The sequence below is a fragment of the Grampus griseus genome, assembly GCF_964374135.1.
Source record: "Grampus griseus genome assembly, chromosome: 7".
Taxonomy (NCBI): Eukaryota; Metazoa; Chordata; class Mammalia; order Artiodactyla; family Delphinidae; genus Grampus; species Grampus griseus.
Window position 1 is genome coordinate 71,719,252 of NC_139001.1, and position 17,307 is coordinate 71,736,558.

Sequence of the window (17,307 nt, forward strand, 5' to 3'; positions counted from 1 at the left end):
TTTTTTTGTAATTTATAAAAATGAGCTCACTTGGTTACTTAAGGTACAATTGCATATCTGCCCAACACATAGCCAATGTCATTTGTATTAGTGAGTTAGCATTATTATTCCTTTAACATGCCGTATCTTTTTTTTCTATTTGACCTTTTATAAACTTGCAGAGGTCTTCATTAAAAGGTTTTACATTAATACTCCCAAATTAATCTCTATTCTCATTCAATAGCTAAGAAAATATAGATGTGTATAGTAAAATATTATATTGTTTTACATATTTCACTGTTTTCTTGAAATTTTCTAGTTTTGTTTTCATTTGCCACAAACCAATATGATATCCTACTAATATAAGATGTGTGCATTTGCATTGGTGAAGCTTGATCATTATCTAAGAAAAATTTTCCATATAATCATAATCCTATTCTTTATACTCTAGATTAATTAAAAGTGTTTTTGACTATAGATTCATATGGCTATAGAAGTTATATTATTTTAAAATGTATGATCCAGGTGTTGAAATTTTTCAGCATCTTAAAACTCATATTTTCAAAGAAAACAACTGTACATAGTTTTCCAAAACCTCTATCTGCTATTTTCCTCCTACTTCTTTAGCCATTTCATTAATAACAAAATGACAGGAAAGCTGTATATTTTTACCTTGCATTGTCTTTTCATTAGAGAGGAATACTAGTTATTCTGTCATGCAGACCAAAGAAAAAAGAAAAACACCCTTTACTTTATATACAATGTGTTTTGTTGAAAAGAATCTAAAAATAATGCACAAGTTGCAGAAATACACTAAATAATTCAAGTCATTAAGATATATTATTCAAAGAAAAGTTTCAAAACTATCAAAAAGTTTTCATGTATGTAAACTAATCTTTTATGTTAACTGGTTGAATTTTCTTGAAGGCACTTCCAAAAGAAGAAGAGTAACAGATGAACGTGAGCTGCGTATTCCTTTGGAATATGGGTATGCAAAATAAGATATATCTTTATACTTCCCCCCACATATTTAGGCATGTTTGATTTCTCATTCTCTACTATTAATAAGAGAAGTGAATATACTGCATAGTTATTTGTTAGAGCAGAGGAGCAAAGCTGATATATCTGAAGTTGATATACCAGAAAAAAAATTAAGACTAACTTCTGGGTTTAGGTATGACAGATGGGAACATATGCATCCAGGTGGGAATATGACTGAAACAGTCACAAGAGCAAATCATTTGGCAAAGAGCAGAGACACAGTTAAGAGTGTCAGAGGTTTTTGTGAAGATAGATTTAAAGGAAGGTGAAAGCCACTGTGGGCGAAACTGAGGGACTTGAGCAGAGTTTGGCTAAAATGGTTGAATAGGAACTGAGAATTTTCATGATCCCCAAAGAGCAGAGAGCCAGGTTTACTGTACTCTTCTCATTTAAAGCTTTTCAGCTGTAAAAAAATCAGTACACATTGACACATGTGCCTGAACATGTCCGAATACCCAACGTAATGCCAGTATGATCTCTTAAAAAATTTAATGGAGTTTAATATTTGTAAATTGAGTCCTTGATTAATTTTTAGTTGAATTACTTAGCAAAAATATCTAAATTATTTTAATAGTAAATGTATCTGAATTGCATGACTGGCTGTTTATATTTGTTTTCTTCGTATTTTTCATGTTTTCTAAAGAGCATGTGTTCTCAAACTTTTTTAAATTTTTATTTTTAAAAGCTTTCTTAAAATTACGTGTGTGATAACCCTCATTTCTATTATGTGTAGCTGGCAGAGAGAGACAAGAATAAGAAACTTTGGAGGGCGACTTCAAGGAGAAGTAGCATATTATGCTCCATGTGGAAAGAAACTTAGGCAGTACCCTGAAGTAATAAAGGTACATACTTTTCACCAAATGACACACATTTGGTGCCTATTAAGCATGCTTATGGAAAAAGAAGTACACTCCTTTCTCAGATAAAGTTCCTTGATACAAAATATTCTCTTGTATGGGACTAATGAATGTGCTTAACCTAAATTGATCTCCTGTAAATCCATAGCCCCTTGATAGAATATGCAAAACAGTAGTGTCCTGAAGATAGCTATACATCAGAGCTGGGTTGTAATTATTAAAACCTGAAGTGGAAAAATATGTGATTTTTTCAGTATCTCAGCAGAAATGGAATAATGGATATCTCAAGGGACAATTTCAGCTTCAGTGCAAAAATAAGATTGGGTGACTTCTATGAAGCCAGAGATGGACCGCAGGTATCCACTTTTTAAAAAGTACAGTCTTTGAACCAAAAAGTAGTAACATAACCTAAATGAAGTAAATTTCACTACACTCTGGAGCATTGCCTTTTGTTAGTTAACTCGTGTAGCTATACATATACCTTTGTGGTAAACACTCACAAGACCTCAATTTACTATATTTCAGTAACGAGGAGCTTTGACATTTTTTTCAAATTTCTTAAGTAAAGTTTTTCCTGTTTGTTAGTTCTGTCATTAATTTTACAGTTTATACAGGTATAAAAGAATCTGTATGTTCATGAGAAATATAGGAAAACCTTAATTCCCTGAAAGGTAAACAGTTTTTTGAAAATTAATTTGAATAGGAAAAAACATGTTGTTTATAAGTCAGTCCAAGAGAGGATAAATATGCCTTCGTTTTTGGAAGGATCTTGTCCATTTGATTATGCCATACTACATGATTCATTGTCACAAGTCTGATAATTTTTGATGGGGGTAGGGGGAATTCGATAATATTAAATGAGTGAAATTTCTGCTTTTTGCAGAAATTGAATTTTTAAATAATTATACACATTTCTGAAATAATGACCACAGCTCCCTTTGAGTTTGAGGATTAAGTACACAACCTCACCGATCAGCGCAAAGAACTTACCACTGAAACCTTGTTTCCTATATGTGTCCTTTAATGGTTTGCCTTTGTTCCTTACTTAGATTCAGCTACATATGCTTATTATTCCCTTTAACTTTATTAGCTCCATTGAAAGAGGTCATAGCTACGGACTAAGGAGACCTAGATTCTTGTTAACCCATGAAATAGTTTTGTGATTTCAAACAACAAAATAATGCCCACTTTTTCTTCAGTTTCTTTATCTGCAGAATAGAGACAATCATAATTTTACTTCTGCCTCATAGGATTATGGAGAGGTTAAAATGAGATCATACGCATGACAATGTTTCAAAAGGTTAAAATGCTCAACCAACTGAAGTTGTTATTTTCTTTCTTGATTGAACCTTTCTCTCTTTTGGTCCATTATAATGCACAGAAAGATTTTTTCTGGCAATTAATATTTTCTGTTGTGAATAGACAGGCTTTTCCATACTATTTACCCTTTAATTTTATAGTTATAGAAATAGAAGAGGCCTTCCTAATTCTGCAGGAAGTTCATTTTGAGAGCTCAAAGATTAAGGGAGTTTTCCAAGATTACACAACCTCAACCAGGCAGAGACATAATTGAACTCAAAATTTCTAACAAGTGTTCTTTTGCATTCATTGTGTAACCTATTTTCCATTGTTGTCCATGACTTTTTATGTCCACATCCACTTGTTTCTTTACCCGTAATTCTAAAATGCCAAAATATATTCATCTGAGGTTTAACTTATTTATGGAAATATATTCTAGGATTTTTCTTTTCTAAACTTAAAAATGTGTCTAACTTGGACTAAATTTGTCACCAAACAGATTCTCGGAATTTTAGTGAACCACAGTGTTATTTTACGCACTCCATATATACTAGATCAGTTTTTAAGTCACAAAACATATTAGAAGGCAATAATAATTTTATTTAAAAATTCTCATTTTTTAAATCTTTTGATTTCCATGTTATCATAACCTTACTTGTTTCATTTAAATATGCTAAAGATATCTTTATGTTTTTAAGTTCAATAGAATTTTATTCTGAGAGGAAAGCTAATTGCTGTCCAATACGTAAAGGACTTTTAGTTTTTTATCAGTGATAATTAGACTCAGTCTATAAAGCCTTATTAGGCAGAACAGATTGTTCTTTGACATCCATTCACTTTTTATTAAACATAATCAGTGTTTTCCAAAGCATATTGTCTTGTTGAGAGATCAATTCCAATCAAGGAAATATGATGAATTACTAAATCCAGAATGTGTTAAGCTGCCAACATTTCAGCAGCCTACTAAGGGAAAATATTAGCAACTTTGACTGTACTTCTCTTGGTTAAAAAATAAGAGTAAGTTGAATTCATTTCAGGATACTTTTAGAGAACAACAATTAAAGGTGAGTAATCAAAACAACATTTAGTTAATTAATTAGAGATGCATATAGTTGAAGAACCATATACTTTTTTATTGTATGATCAATATGTATAAGCATATAGTTAATTAGAAATGTATATACTTACAATTTTCTATGAAAATGAGCAAAGATTACATATTTTTGGTAGAGTAACTGTCATGTGTAATAACTTTGATTGGCTTAAATTTTGTAGAAGATATAAAATATAATTTGGGATAAAGACACCATTACCAAGCAGTGATGATCTGTATATGTTTACAATAGGTCTGCCTCTATACAAATTGTGTAAATGGTATGATGGCTGTACGTATATTGAAAAACAACACTATGCATATTGAAAGACTGAAAGGAAATGTACCAAAATTTTAGTAATGGATGTAATGATTGGTGGTACAGTGGAACTTTTTTTTCCTATGTTCTTGCATGTTTCATAATTTCTAAATTGTGCTTGTATTACATATATAGTATGAAAAACAATTTCCTATTTAAAAAATAATTGCATCTACCCCTTGTAATCCAATAAAGCTGAGCATGCAGTTTTCCAAATGCATGGAGATTTTACATAACGATTTTAAGTGTTACCGCTACAGTTTTCCAAGTTTCATATATTTATTTTTGGTGTTTGATAGCAAATGAAATGCTGTATTTGTAAATTCATTAGTATTCTTAATCACTCTCCTAATAAAACATTTGCATTGGAAAATGTAATTTTCTCCATCATATTTTTCTTTTTTCTCTTAAAACTTACCAAAAAAAAAAAAAACAACCAATAGTAGTTCTCTAAGTTCTAATTTCATTCAGAGTATTTCAAAAAATTGCAGCAATGGTATTCCAAAGCTCTATATTTTACAGATGAAATTTAGGAAATGGTAATTTCTGTTAGAAGATAATATCTGCAGTAGAGAACCGTGGTTATTTTATATGTTAATCATTTTTGACTCAAGGTATTTCTGAGCTTAAGACAGTGACTATATATATATTTATTAACAGCAAACATTTGTTGAAAGTATTGACTAATTTTATGTGCAGTACAGTAAGATGAGAGGTATGAGAGTTCATATTTATTGAAATTTAGTAAATTCATCAACTAAAGGACAAAAATCTAATGATTAACTTTAAAAAAATTAAAAAGAGAAGTCCTTAATTAAATAAGATAGGGTTGACACAAGAAATTGGGGTTGGGGGAGCCTTTAATCTATCCATTATCAATTTTATTTATTTCAGTCTACAAATGTGGTAAGAGATTTGCAAAATCATCTACTGGTTAGTATCTACTGATCCTTAGATACCAAACACTTCCTCCTGGCTTCTATAAAAATCATGATTTTAAGGATGATAGATTTCATGGAACAAAATGAACCATGGCACTCTTTATAATCACGTGATATACTGGCTGGCTACCTTCTTACTGAAATTCTTTTAACTATTTTAATCAGTGAAACCCCTTTGAAAAGGCAATAAGGTAAATATATTTCTTACAGACTTCTCCATCACATTATAAAGACCTAGTTGAACCTAATGTTTATCATTGTTTTCATTTTATTTTGTTTTTGAGTGTCAGAATAATAGAAAGTGTGGTTGAGCTAGGCAAATTTTGGTAAATATAAAATAGGGTTATTTTTATTTTCCTAAATATGATACTTAGGTAAAAAGGTAAAAAGTATTCACATTTTTGTTAGCGATATATGAAGGTTTCAAAATGAATTGTTAATGGCAAAGATTATTTTGAAATATATGATAATCTAATTTGGGAAGGATTTTTTGTGTGTGAATGGTAGAGAACAAAACGTCTAAGCATAAATATAACAATTAAGTTTATTTTTTTCAACCAGGAAGTTAACAAGCAAAGGTCAATGAATGTCTGCTGCATTCATGCCAAAAAAGCAAAGAAAAGGAAAGCTGCAAAGAAGGAATAATTAAAAGTGACTTAGGAAAAAAACGTTGCTCTCTCTATTTGAGATGTATTTTTTAAGATATTTTTTTAATGGCATAATGCCACAAGAAAAGAAAAACATCTATAGTTCTTACTGAAAAGAGCATTTTGTTCTTAGTCATTTAATCAGTTGATATTTGTGGCAAATACTTAATGTTCCAGGTATTTCTTCCCAAATAAATTTTCCCTAAAGGCATTTTCCATAAAGGAAATTGTGAACACATTTCACTACAGAAATGAACTTGAAAGCCTGACTCTGAGGAAAAACTAATGTTCATGGAGAAACTGCAGAGTACAAAAGAAATAGAAGTTATGATCATTGGTTTAGAGAAGCTTGTTGTCTGGGGAAGATAAAACACTAAGCACAATGCTTTTCAGCTAAAATCAGGGTTTTGTTAATAAGGAATAAGGGGAGACTTCACAATAAAGCAGTCAACACGCAGTCTGTGGCAAGACTGTAATGCCGGTAATTATTTCAAATAAGTAAAGAACAAACGATTGGGAGTCAACACCCAGGGTTCTAATTCAACTCTACTGTTAACTGTCATACCGAATGCAACACAGCTGTGGGCATATATGGACCCTGAGAACACGAAAGATCAGTACCAGAAGTCCAAAACTCTGGAAATTTATGTCACTAATCTACCAGGTAGGATTTTTGATGGCTAGGCAAAGGCCTCTACTAGGAAGCCAACTGTAAGAATCCAAGAGTAGCGCTAAGGAGATATCTGACAGTCCTAAGTTTTTGAGGGTAACCTACTGTCCCTGGAAATCATAGTCAGTGTTATGGAAACAATTGTATCAAACCACATCTTCCTCAACTGTTTTTAATAGGTGACAACCATCTCCCAGCATAGATAACTATTCTTACTCTTTCACATCTTTAAAGTTCTATTCAGTATATGATATTAATATAGTTTATTATTAAGATTAAGAATCCCTAATGCTGTAAAGTTTATGGTATATAAAGCTCTCACTACCTACCTCTGGCACCACAAAGTAGCTAAAAATAGATATAATACTAAACTGTGAATTAGGTGTAAGGAAATCCAACAAAATTCTGATTTTTCTCATGAAAATAACTTTAATGTTTTTCTTAAAATATGGAATGTCAAGTCCTGTGAAAAATATTTGATGTCCTTGCTTTGCTTGTGCCCTAAGATTTTTCTTAGACTCCTAGCAGGGTAATTCAGCATCCTATGTTACTTTGAAAAACGGAATCCTACTTTTCTAGGCCTTAATTTCCTCATCTGTAATGTGAAGTATATATATTATAGGAGGTCTTTAAGATCAGTTCCCTTTTAGGTGTGACATTCTAAAGTTTTTTAATAAACTAAGTATCAGGAAGTAAAAGGTTCTGAAATTACACTTAAAAGAGAAAAGTAGTAGAAAACAATTATCTTTGTTTACTTGAACCGTGGTTAAATTTACTGAAAATTATTTAGCCAGAAATCAATTCGGTAAATGATCCTTCACTCAATGACCAACAGACCTAAAATTGTCAGACCAATGCCTTAAGCCAGATTTAAAACATTCATCACAGCTATTTTTCTATCAGAGTCAAAGACTGGGATAGATAGAGGTCCTGATCCAGAAAACTATGAGTAAAGATCATCTATTCGCTTATATAACATTGAGCGTTCTAGAAGTAGTAGGCATCTCAAATATTAATGAGGGCATTGACACTTAGTGGCCCAGGACTGCAAATCCCTGGTGAAATTGCTGCAGCAAAGTCTTGGTGATACTAAAACTTAAAAAAACAAAAAATAAAAAACCACAGTAACTTGGTAAATAGATCATTCAGTGAATTGGTTTTTGGTGGACTGGTTTACTTTACTTATATACTGCTTTCCCCCCAAAATAAATAAACCTTCAAGTATACAAAATCAAGCAAAATGGGAGCAACAAAAGAAAAATAAAGATAAGCTAGAGTATAAAATTGAAGCAGGAGTGAGACTTGATAACACCTCCCTTTAAGACCTAAACATGTTTCTGGTAAGCCACAAATTGACTTTAGTTATCAGTGAAATGTAAGAGTTAGGACTGTCAAATATCTCCTGAACTAGACAATTCAGTGTCCATAACATAAGGTGAAAACAAAGCAGTTGCTCATGAGATGTTCAGAGTATCATTTATGAAGAATAATAGAAAGGTTGAAATAGAAAATCCTATTTAAGTTAAATTTCTTAGCATCTTTTTTGAATTTCTGAATACAGAAAACATTTAAAAACTAATTCATTTCAAATGTTTTCTTTAAAGCTCCATTTTGTCTTTAAAGTATAAAATACCTGAAAGCAATAAATTTATTTGCCAGTTTTCTCAAGTATTTCTCCAGACCTTTCTGGTCTCCATTCAGACTTCTCTCCTTCACATCCAGGAAGTTCTCCCTCCAAAAAAAGACTAAAGTATTCACTTTCCTTTCCACTCTGATTCTCAGGTCCTAATCTAGACCATCATTATTTTTTAAGTGGACAATTGAGGCAACTTACTGTCCCAACCTCTAAACTTTTTCAAATTCATTACTGCTGAGGGTGTGGTCCTTGAATCACCTGCATTAGAATAGCCGGAGCCTCGGGTCCTAGTTAAAAATGTTGGTCATTTGGGGGAGAGAACTCTGTCTAGTTTACCTTTAGAAAATGTTATGCCGATACAGAGTAGGTACTTCAACAAATGTTCAAGTAGTTGGAAACTATTTCTATTATACATTACAGTCTTACAGTGTAGTCTTGTATAATGCATTAGAGTGTATAGTATATAATGTAGTTATCTCATTCACTTAACCTTAATTATTTTGTTCAGTCTTCTGAAATAAAACATAAGCCCTTTTTTCCTTCTCTTCGTAGTATTTACAGAAGTATGTTATTGCTAAGGCTTTAAATTAGTAACTCTTGAAAGTGGAATTATAATGGTATAAGAGACTTAATCTGCCATCATCTCCATCATGTTGAATATCTATTTTCTTTTTATCCATATCTTTTAAATCTTAGTCAAGAAAGATTATTTTCAGGAACCATTTACTATCTTAGTTTTAAAAATTAAGAAAAAAAGTAATAAATTTACTCTTTTGATGAATAATTTCAAAAAATTTATAGCATATGAATCAAGTGATGTAAATTGTATTTGCTTTTCCTAAGGAAAAGTTTATTAAGAAAAATGCTTCTTTTTTTTCCTTACCCACGGTTATCTTGGCTACTCAGTGAATTAAAGCTGTAATATAAGCTTCAGATTCCTAACAATCCATTTCTCATTTTCTAAAATCCAGGAGTCAAAAGACATTATATGTAGTCCAATATATGCAACTCCCTTAGAAAGCACTTACTTTATAAATGCCAAGGGCAAAAATGTAAATGATAATGTCGCTATAATGTTACCAGTTTGGGGCACCAACATATTCTATTCCTTTTTTGACACAGGCAGGTATATTTTCCTAGCTGAATAAAACATAACTGTAAAATTATAACTGAATAAAAAAATAAATTGATGAAACCCTTCAAATCTTGGCTAAAAGTTGATTTTATTATTAATAAGGTACTTTAAAAACTGAATGCAGATTCCTTTACAGACTCCTTTATTAGTCTTTGTCTTCTACTTCAAGTGTCACGAATGTCACTTTTATATTTTTCAATTTATGTGATGCATGCTGCCTTGGTGCCTAAGAGCATAATAGAAAAATGAAAGCCTGAACTAATCAAAAGCTTCCCATATTGGTGAACATAAAAATGTTTCGATGGCTTCCTTCTTAGTGGTTTATGGCATGAAAATGCAGTTGGTACAACTACTGTTTCTGTTGACTTCATTGAAATCTCAGCCAAAAAAATTCTTACTTTCCTCAGAATTAATTTGTAAAATTATTTTTAACCTGGCAATTACTGAAAAGAATTAGTATAGATATTATTTTAAACATATATGGGTTATATGCATTAATTTTTTTCTGCCACAATCTTGCCTTGCCATAACCTTGGCTGTGCTTTCATGGCTGAATATTGTGATCAGTCATTTATCAAGTATAAGAACATCTTTGTGACATCAGTTAAGTACATGTAGTGGTTAAGAGCACAGGTTTGAGAGTGAGACAGTTGGGTTCAAATCATAGTTCTGTTCCTTATTGCCTCCTTACCTTAGGGAATTATTCAACTGGGCCTGAATTCTCTCAGTTGTAAAGTAGGTACAGTAAAATCCACCGTATTAGATAGTACTGTTGTGAAGATTAAAGTACATAATGTAATCAAAATGCCTGGAACTAAGCAGAGTGCTTGGAATGTGGGATGTAACCATCATCCGTAGTGGTAGCAGGAGTGGTATTTGTGTTTTTCCTACCCATTGAATGAGATATTCATAGTCTCCTTGCCCCAAGTTAGGTATCATGGCATAAAGTATACCTCAAGAACTTTTGATTATTTTTGGTTGCAGAATTGCCCATAGTGGTTCAAGCTAAATTCCTAGTTTGAGATTCTTTTAAGAAAAAAAGCATGTTTAAAACATTTTCTTAAATGTCACACTAAAGGAATTATCTCTTTAAAAAAAGAAATAAGAAAACAATTATATTAGAAGGATTATTTTAAAAGGGTGCCTTTTCTGTATTTGAACATGTTGATTTGGAAAATAAGTAAGGTAATATAATAATGTATTTTTTAAGAGAAAAGCAGCTCATCACAAACAAATAATATATTTGTTTTGAATGACATATGAAGGATAATGAAAACCAGACACTGATGGTATCTATACACTGAACAGGATTATTCCTATAATACACTAGCATTATGCTGGTGAATGTGTTTCCATCAGGAGACTTATAATGGGAAATCTCAATTATACACCATATATTCATCATTGGCTGTAGAAATTATCATGTGGCCAATATTATTTTACATATACCCCCATCCACTTCTCCTCTTCCATAATTTGTTGAAGCAAATAATATACATGTTATTTCCTCTATAAATGTTTCGTTCATATCTCTAAAAGATAAGGACTCTTGTTGTCTACAAGGGTACCATGGTACCATTATGACACTTTAATAGTTCCTTGATATCATCAAATAATAGTCATTGTTCAAATTTTCAGTTTCCCTTAACTGTCAAAAGTTTCTGAACAGTTCGTGTATTTGAATCAATATCTAGGTAAGCTCCACACTTTGGGATTGTTTGGTACATCTTTTAAGGCTCCTTTAATTGTCCCACAGGTTTTTTTACCTCTTGAAATTTATTTGTTGAAGAAACTGTTGAAGAAATTTGTAGTATTTCCTCGACTGGATTTTGCTGTGTAGTTAACCATACACTTCTCACCCAGTTTTTCCTGTGAAGTTATAGTAATTAAGTCTAATCTAGATTTGATTTCATTTTGTAGGGGACAAGACTAATTTATAGGTGATCGAGTGAACCTCCATCAGGAGGCTAATGTCTGTCTGGTTGTCTCTCTTTTTGGTGATTGGCAACCATTCAAGTTCAGTGCTTAGACTCATTAATTCATCAGGTATTGCAAGATGCTGATATTCGAACTCTTACATTCCATCTTGATTTATGAGCTCTAATATTTCTATAAAGAGAACTTTCATCTATTATTTGGATAGTTTAATGTTTGGTTTAACTGTTAACCCATGAGAACAATCCACAGAGGTGTCATCACACAACTAATTTTCAAATATCTGCCAACTTTATGGTCATTGTAGTTCAGAAATGGTTGTTTAAAAATATATATGTATTTATATGTTTATAGATACAGATATAAATCTCTTTGTGTTTAAAGTTGAATTCATTAAGAATATCAAAACGATGCCAAGTCCATGAATAATTATAAATATAAATTTAATTAAAAAAATAAAATTCCTAAAGTTTGTACCAGCTTTATAAATTTCAAAATATCTGTGAATTTGCCTAGAATTTTCTGACATATTGATCACTTGTGTTTATTTCGTTTGTAATCTTTATTTCTATAAAATGTTAATTAAAAGGGAATGCAGTGGTGTCTTTTGAAAGAAGAGGATGTCATTCCCCGTATCAGGGCAATGGAGTGTCGTAGAGGAAGACCACCAAATCCAGATAGACAGCGAGCAAGAGAGGAATCCAGGATGAGATGTCGGAAGGGTCGGCCTCCAAATGTTGGCAGTGCTGAATTTCTAGATAACACAGATGCCAAGTTACTAAGAAAACTGCAAGCTCAAGGTAAGAAACAGAACGTATCTGACACTGTAATAGTCATATTAAAAAGTGTAAATATTTCTTATATTTTTGACTGATGAAAGATTAACACTGCTCTCAATTTCTAAAAAGTAGATATTTGTGTTAGAATAAAAATGAGAAAATAAGGAGTCCCACTGGTAACTGGAGTTCTTTGATTAGGTAAGCTCCTTTCAAGAGCCATATTCATAAACACAGCAGACCCTGTGTGTTGAGAACTACAAAGGTGGGTGATAAGCTTTTAAGGCTTGCACTGAAAGGGCATCTACCAGCACTCGGCACATGCCTTAAGGTTGTGCCAACCTTCTGGAAATTCTCATTTTAACAGCTCCCGATTCCTTGAGGTGGTACAAGGGGATAACTCCAAAATATGTGGATCTGTGGAGTAAATTTTCAGTCAGAGAACTCCAATTACTGGTAAGTAACCCCAGTCTTTGGGTTCTTCTGTAGTATGCACATATTACAGATATTTTCAAAATGCCCAAGTAATAGATTTAATTCACAGATATTTATTTTAAGACCATCAGAAAGTATCGCTGTCAAGCACAAAGTGCTCATAATAACCTCAAATGTATTTATGACTCAAAAGTGTACATAGCGCTTCCCTGGTGGCACAGTGGTTGAGAGTCTGCCTGCCGATGCAGGGGACACGGGTTCGTGCCCTGGTCCGGAAAGATCCCACATGCCGCGGAGCGGCTAGGCCCGTGAGCCATGGCCGCTGAGCCTGCGCGTCTGGAGCCTGTGCTCCACAACGGGAGAGGCCACAACAGTGAGAGGACTGCGTACCGCAAAAAAAAAAAAAAAAAAAGCATACATAAATTGTTAACATTAAGTTCCCAGGCTATGTCTGACACAGAAAAAGCTGGCATAAATAAAACAGTCCTGCCCTGAGTTTGAGTTACTAGTTACAACTGGGAAGACTCTTCTTGTGAAGGGCTTCTTGTGAAGGCTATCTGAATATATATCAGTATATGTGTTCGTGTCTTATATTCACAAGCATATATATAAACATATATATCAATGTAAAATAAAAGTTCAACAATAAGAACTAACTTAGAAGACTAACAGGATTTTACTTCTCATAGGTTCTCTCTGGGGGAAAAGCCTGACTTATTTGTTTATTGTAAACAACATCATAATGTTGACTTCTTTGTAGCTCCTTTGTTTTTGTTATGAAACAAATATCTATGACAAAAGCTCATAGAACAGAAAACTTTCTGTAAAAGATATTCATGAGTGGAATCATTATTAACAGTTTTTTGTTAGACTATCAGAGACTCGTATACATAAACTGTACATAAACTCCTATAGCACATGCCTTCAAACACTCATATATATACATATGCATATACAATATGTTGTATTACATATATATCCTTTTTGATTTCTAAAATAAATGGCTTATAGTGTACATACTATTCAGCTTGGCTTTTTTTCCACTTAATTTATCTTGAACATCTTTCTGTATCAGCACTTAAAAATCAACCTTATGCTTTTAATGGCTGAATAGTGAGTGATACTGTGTATGATTCTACCACACTTCATTAAATTAGTCTCCTTTTGGTGACTGTTCTAGCTATTCCTGACATTCGCTATCACAAACAGTGCTGCAGTAGTACATATTACACATATCTTCACATCCTTCTACAGGTGTGGCTATGTATAGTATAAAATCCTAGAGAGAGAATCTCTGAATCAAAGTTTCCACCAGTGGCATGTAAGTTAATTGCCTGCTATGTAACTTAATGTTGTATAAGTTTTTCTCTGTCTTAGTATGTTTTTAAAATATTTTTAAAAGTTATTCTGTTTGGTTTCTATTAAGACGTTTATCTCCCTTGAAGAGTTATTAGTGAAGGTTAAAAATAAGTTAATATATTAACAGATACAGCCATACATGATGAGTTTTTAAAGTTAGTATTGTCAATAAACCACTGGCTCTTCTAAAGAATGTATAATAGTGGGGAATGTGCATTGTTTGCGTAAAATAAGAAAGCTTGAAATTAACTGATGTCCAAAGTCTGGGCTTTTCATGCATGTTTTGCATATCTTATACAAATAGCATTAATACTTAGTATCCAAAATGGCAACTTTATATTTGCAAAAGTAACTAAATTTTTACAAAATAGAAGTTGATTATTCAACTTTTACTCAAGGTTTTTTCTCCCTCTAGATTTCAAATTGGTTTGTATTCCGTTACATACTTTTCCCTTGTTGTATTATGTTGCATTTTGCAAATATTTTACATTTGACCTTACTGTGTATATATGTTCTTTCTCGCATGTATATAAATGTTAAATATTTAACATTAGATAAATAATAATTATTAATATGTACAAGCAACTGTGGTATAATATGTATTTTTTTTTCTTGGGAAGAAAAGAAAATAGCAATGAATCACTATCACCCCTTTTATTTCTAAAAGGTTTCTACAGTAACAGTTTGAGGGGGTTATCCAAGGGGATTCTATAAGTTTCTGTTATATATTATCATCGTACAAGGACTCAACTAGGCTGAACAACTGGACTTAATTTGAAGACAGATTCAGAACAGTAAAATAAATGCAAACTTTGAATGTACTTTCAAGCATTGTGAAATGAGAGGTCTCTAATTTCTCAGGGAATACAAATAAGAATCTGACAAAGTTTGAATATGAAAAAACCTTTAAACCTATCTAAATAAACCTGCTTCTTAATTGGCCAATACCATTCATATCTCAGATTTTCTGAGATACCGAGTAACACTTGTCCATTTCATACATTGTAGGATCTGAGATGCCCTAGTCTGTGCAATGCCCCAGTATTTTAAGATGTTCCACTAAGGAAGAAAAGAGCTGCCAATGTCTACACACACTCTGATTTTAGACATGTGTAAAAATGCATCTTAGAACCAAAGAAGTGTGGTATATGTAAAATATCCCTAATTCTAAGTGAAAATAAACTTTATTTCAAAATAAGTTTTTACCTTTGAAATTTAAAGAGACAAATTCTTCAACCATGAAAGATAGTTTTCAAATTAATATTTCAAATGCTCATTACAATAATAATATATTCAGGGCTTCCCTGATGGTGCAGTGGTTGAGAATCTGCCTGCTAATGCAGGGGACACGGGTTCGAGCCCTGGTCTGGGAAGATCCCACATGCCGCGGGGCAACTGGGCCTGTGAGCCACAACTACTGAGCCTGCGCGTCTGGAGCCTGTGCTCCGCCACGAGAGGCCGTGATAGTGAGAGGCCCGCGCACCGTGATGAAGAGTGGCCCCCGCTTGCCACAACTAGAGAAAGCCCTCGCACAGAAACTAAGACCCAACACAGCAAAAATAAATAAATTAATTAATAAACTCCTACCCCCAACATCTTAAAAAATAATAATAATAATAATATATTCAGCAACCATAAACCAAATAAATGAGAAGATATTGGGAGCAGTTTATTCCTCAGAGCCTGAGTGAATTTTCTTGGTCTCTAGCTCATTCTCCTTCCTCCATAGTGTCTCTAATTTCTTTTAACATTTTTTTTTCATGTTTTCTCCAACTGTTCGTAACGTGAAAGTTAATCTATATAAATTTTAAGTGATTAATCCAAATTGTATCTTCTTTGCTAAAGTGAAAAGATATGAGTTGAGCTTTTTAATGTTTTTCTTTTCCAGTTTAAACATGAAAATTACTGTGAACTTGTGTGGAGTTTGAAATTGACTGATACATTCATATACAAAAAAATACACCAATATATGTGATAAAAATTTCTTTATTATAAGCCAAACTTCTATTAGAAAGCATCAGTTTAGCTTGGAACAAAGCATCATACTTATGCCACCTTTTCTAGGAAATTTTTTTTTAACCACTTAGCAACCCTTTACATTTTAAGGCAGATTTAGGTCTTTATATCAGAGTTCAGTGAAAGCCTTCAATTCTTATATGTTAAAAAATAATGTTTACCTGGATCTATCGTAGATGAGAACAGTGTCCTGCAGGTGTATTATTATCAGAGCTTGCTAACTCTGCAGGCCAGTTGATACATTTTTATTTCCCAGAGTATTTCGTGAACAGGAGAATCCTTTTTATGCGGCTCAGAAATTTTTGATGATGCTTAAAACTTAATACTGAAAATTATTGGAAGATTGGAGGTATACTTTAGTATCAGCTTCTGTTTCATCTTCTATTAACACTTCAAGTTTCCTAGATAAAATCAAACCTTCTTATATCCCCTCCCCTTTTTTTAAGTCTTCATGATAGGAAATCAACCGTAGTAACCAACTGCACCTCAGCTGTTACAAGGACATAGGGTTAAGTTTCTTTCTAAAATCTCAAGGCATTTAAATTTCTCTAAGGGTTTTAGAAGTAGTAACATATAGACTGTGAAGTCAGAAAGTCCTGGGTGTGTATCTTAGCTTTGCTCTTTAACTTCTGGGAGCCTTAGTTTATTTCATTTGTAAGCTGGGCATAATGTTGCCTATCTCATAAGGTTGTTATGAAAATTAAACAAGATCATGTAAATTTAATACAACAGTTCAGTAAATGGTGGAGGTTATGAGTAGAGCTCAAGTGATTACCTAATCATATTCATTATTCGTGAATATAAGTTTCTTAAAATTCTTCACCTGTTACAAAGTTGAAAACAATGTCTAATGTAAAGTGGTATTTTCTAAAATGATTTTATGAATGATACACCACTTTTATAGTTAGCAGTATTTTGATCAAGTTTGCCAGCAGAAGAATGTGTAACGTTACATGCTTTTCTGTATCAGCTACCTATTGCCACATTAAGGCCAACCACAAAACCTCAGTGGTGTACAGCTCTAAGCATTACCTATTTGTGCGGATGGAATGAGCTGGTGGCAAATTAGCAGTTAGGCATCTCTGCTGATCTTGGCTGGGCTTTTTCACATTAGTGGAGTCAGCTGCCTCCATGTGTCCCAACCTCAGGCAGCCTAGCCCGAACTTGTC

General features: G+C 32.7%; 1 protein-coding gene across 1 annotated transcript in view; it reads left to right on the top strand.

The window, feature by feature from the left end:
• The window catches only part of BAZ2B (bromodomain adjacent to zinc finger domain 2B), a 381,122-nt gene that overhangs the window by 287,299 nt on the left and 76,516 nt on the right, over positions 1-17,307 (top strand). The window contains exons 12-15 of the mRNA XM_082658005.1: positions 907-967; positions 1,754-1,862; positions 2,132-2,233; positions 12,142-12,352. Of these exons, the coding sequence (XP_082514131.1) occupies positions 907-967; positions 1,754-1,862; positions 2,132-2,233; positions 12,142-12,352 (483 nt within the window). The remainder of the gene's footprint in view (positions 1-906; positions 968-1,753; positions 1,863-2,131; positions 2,234-12,141; positions 12,353-17,307) is intronic.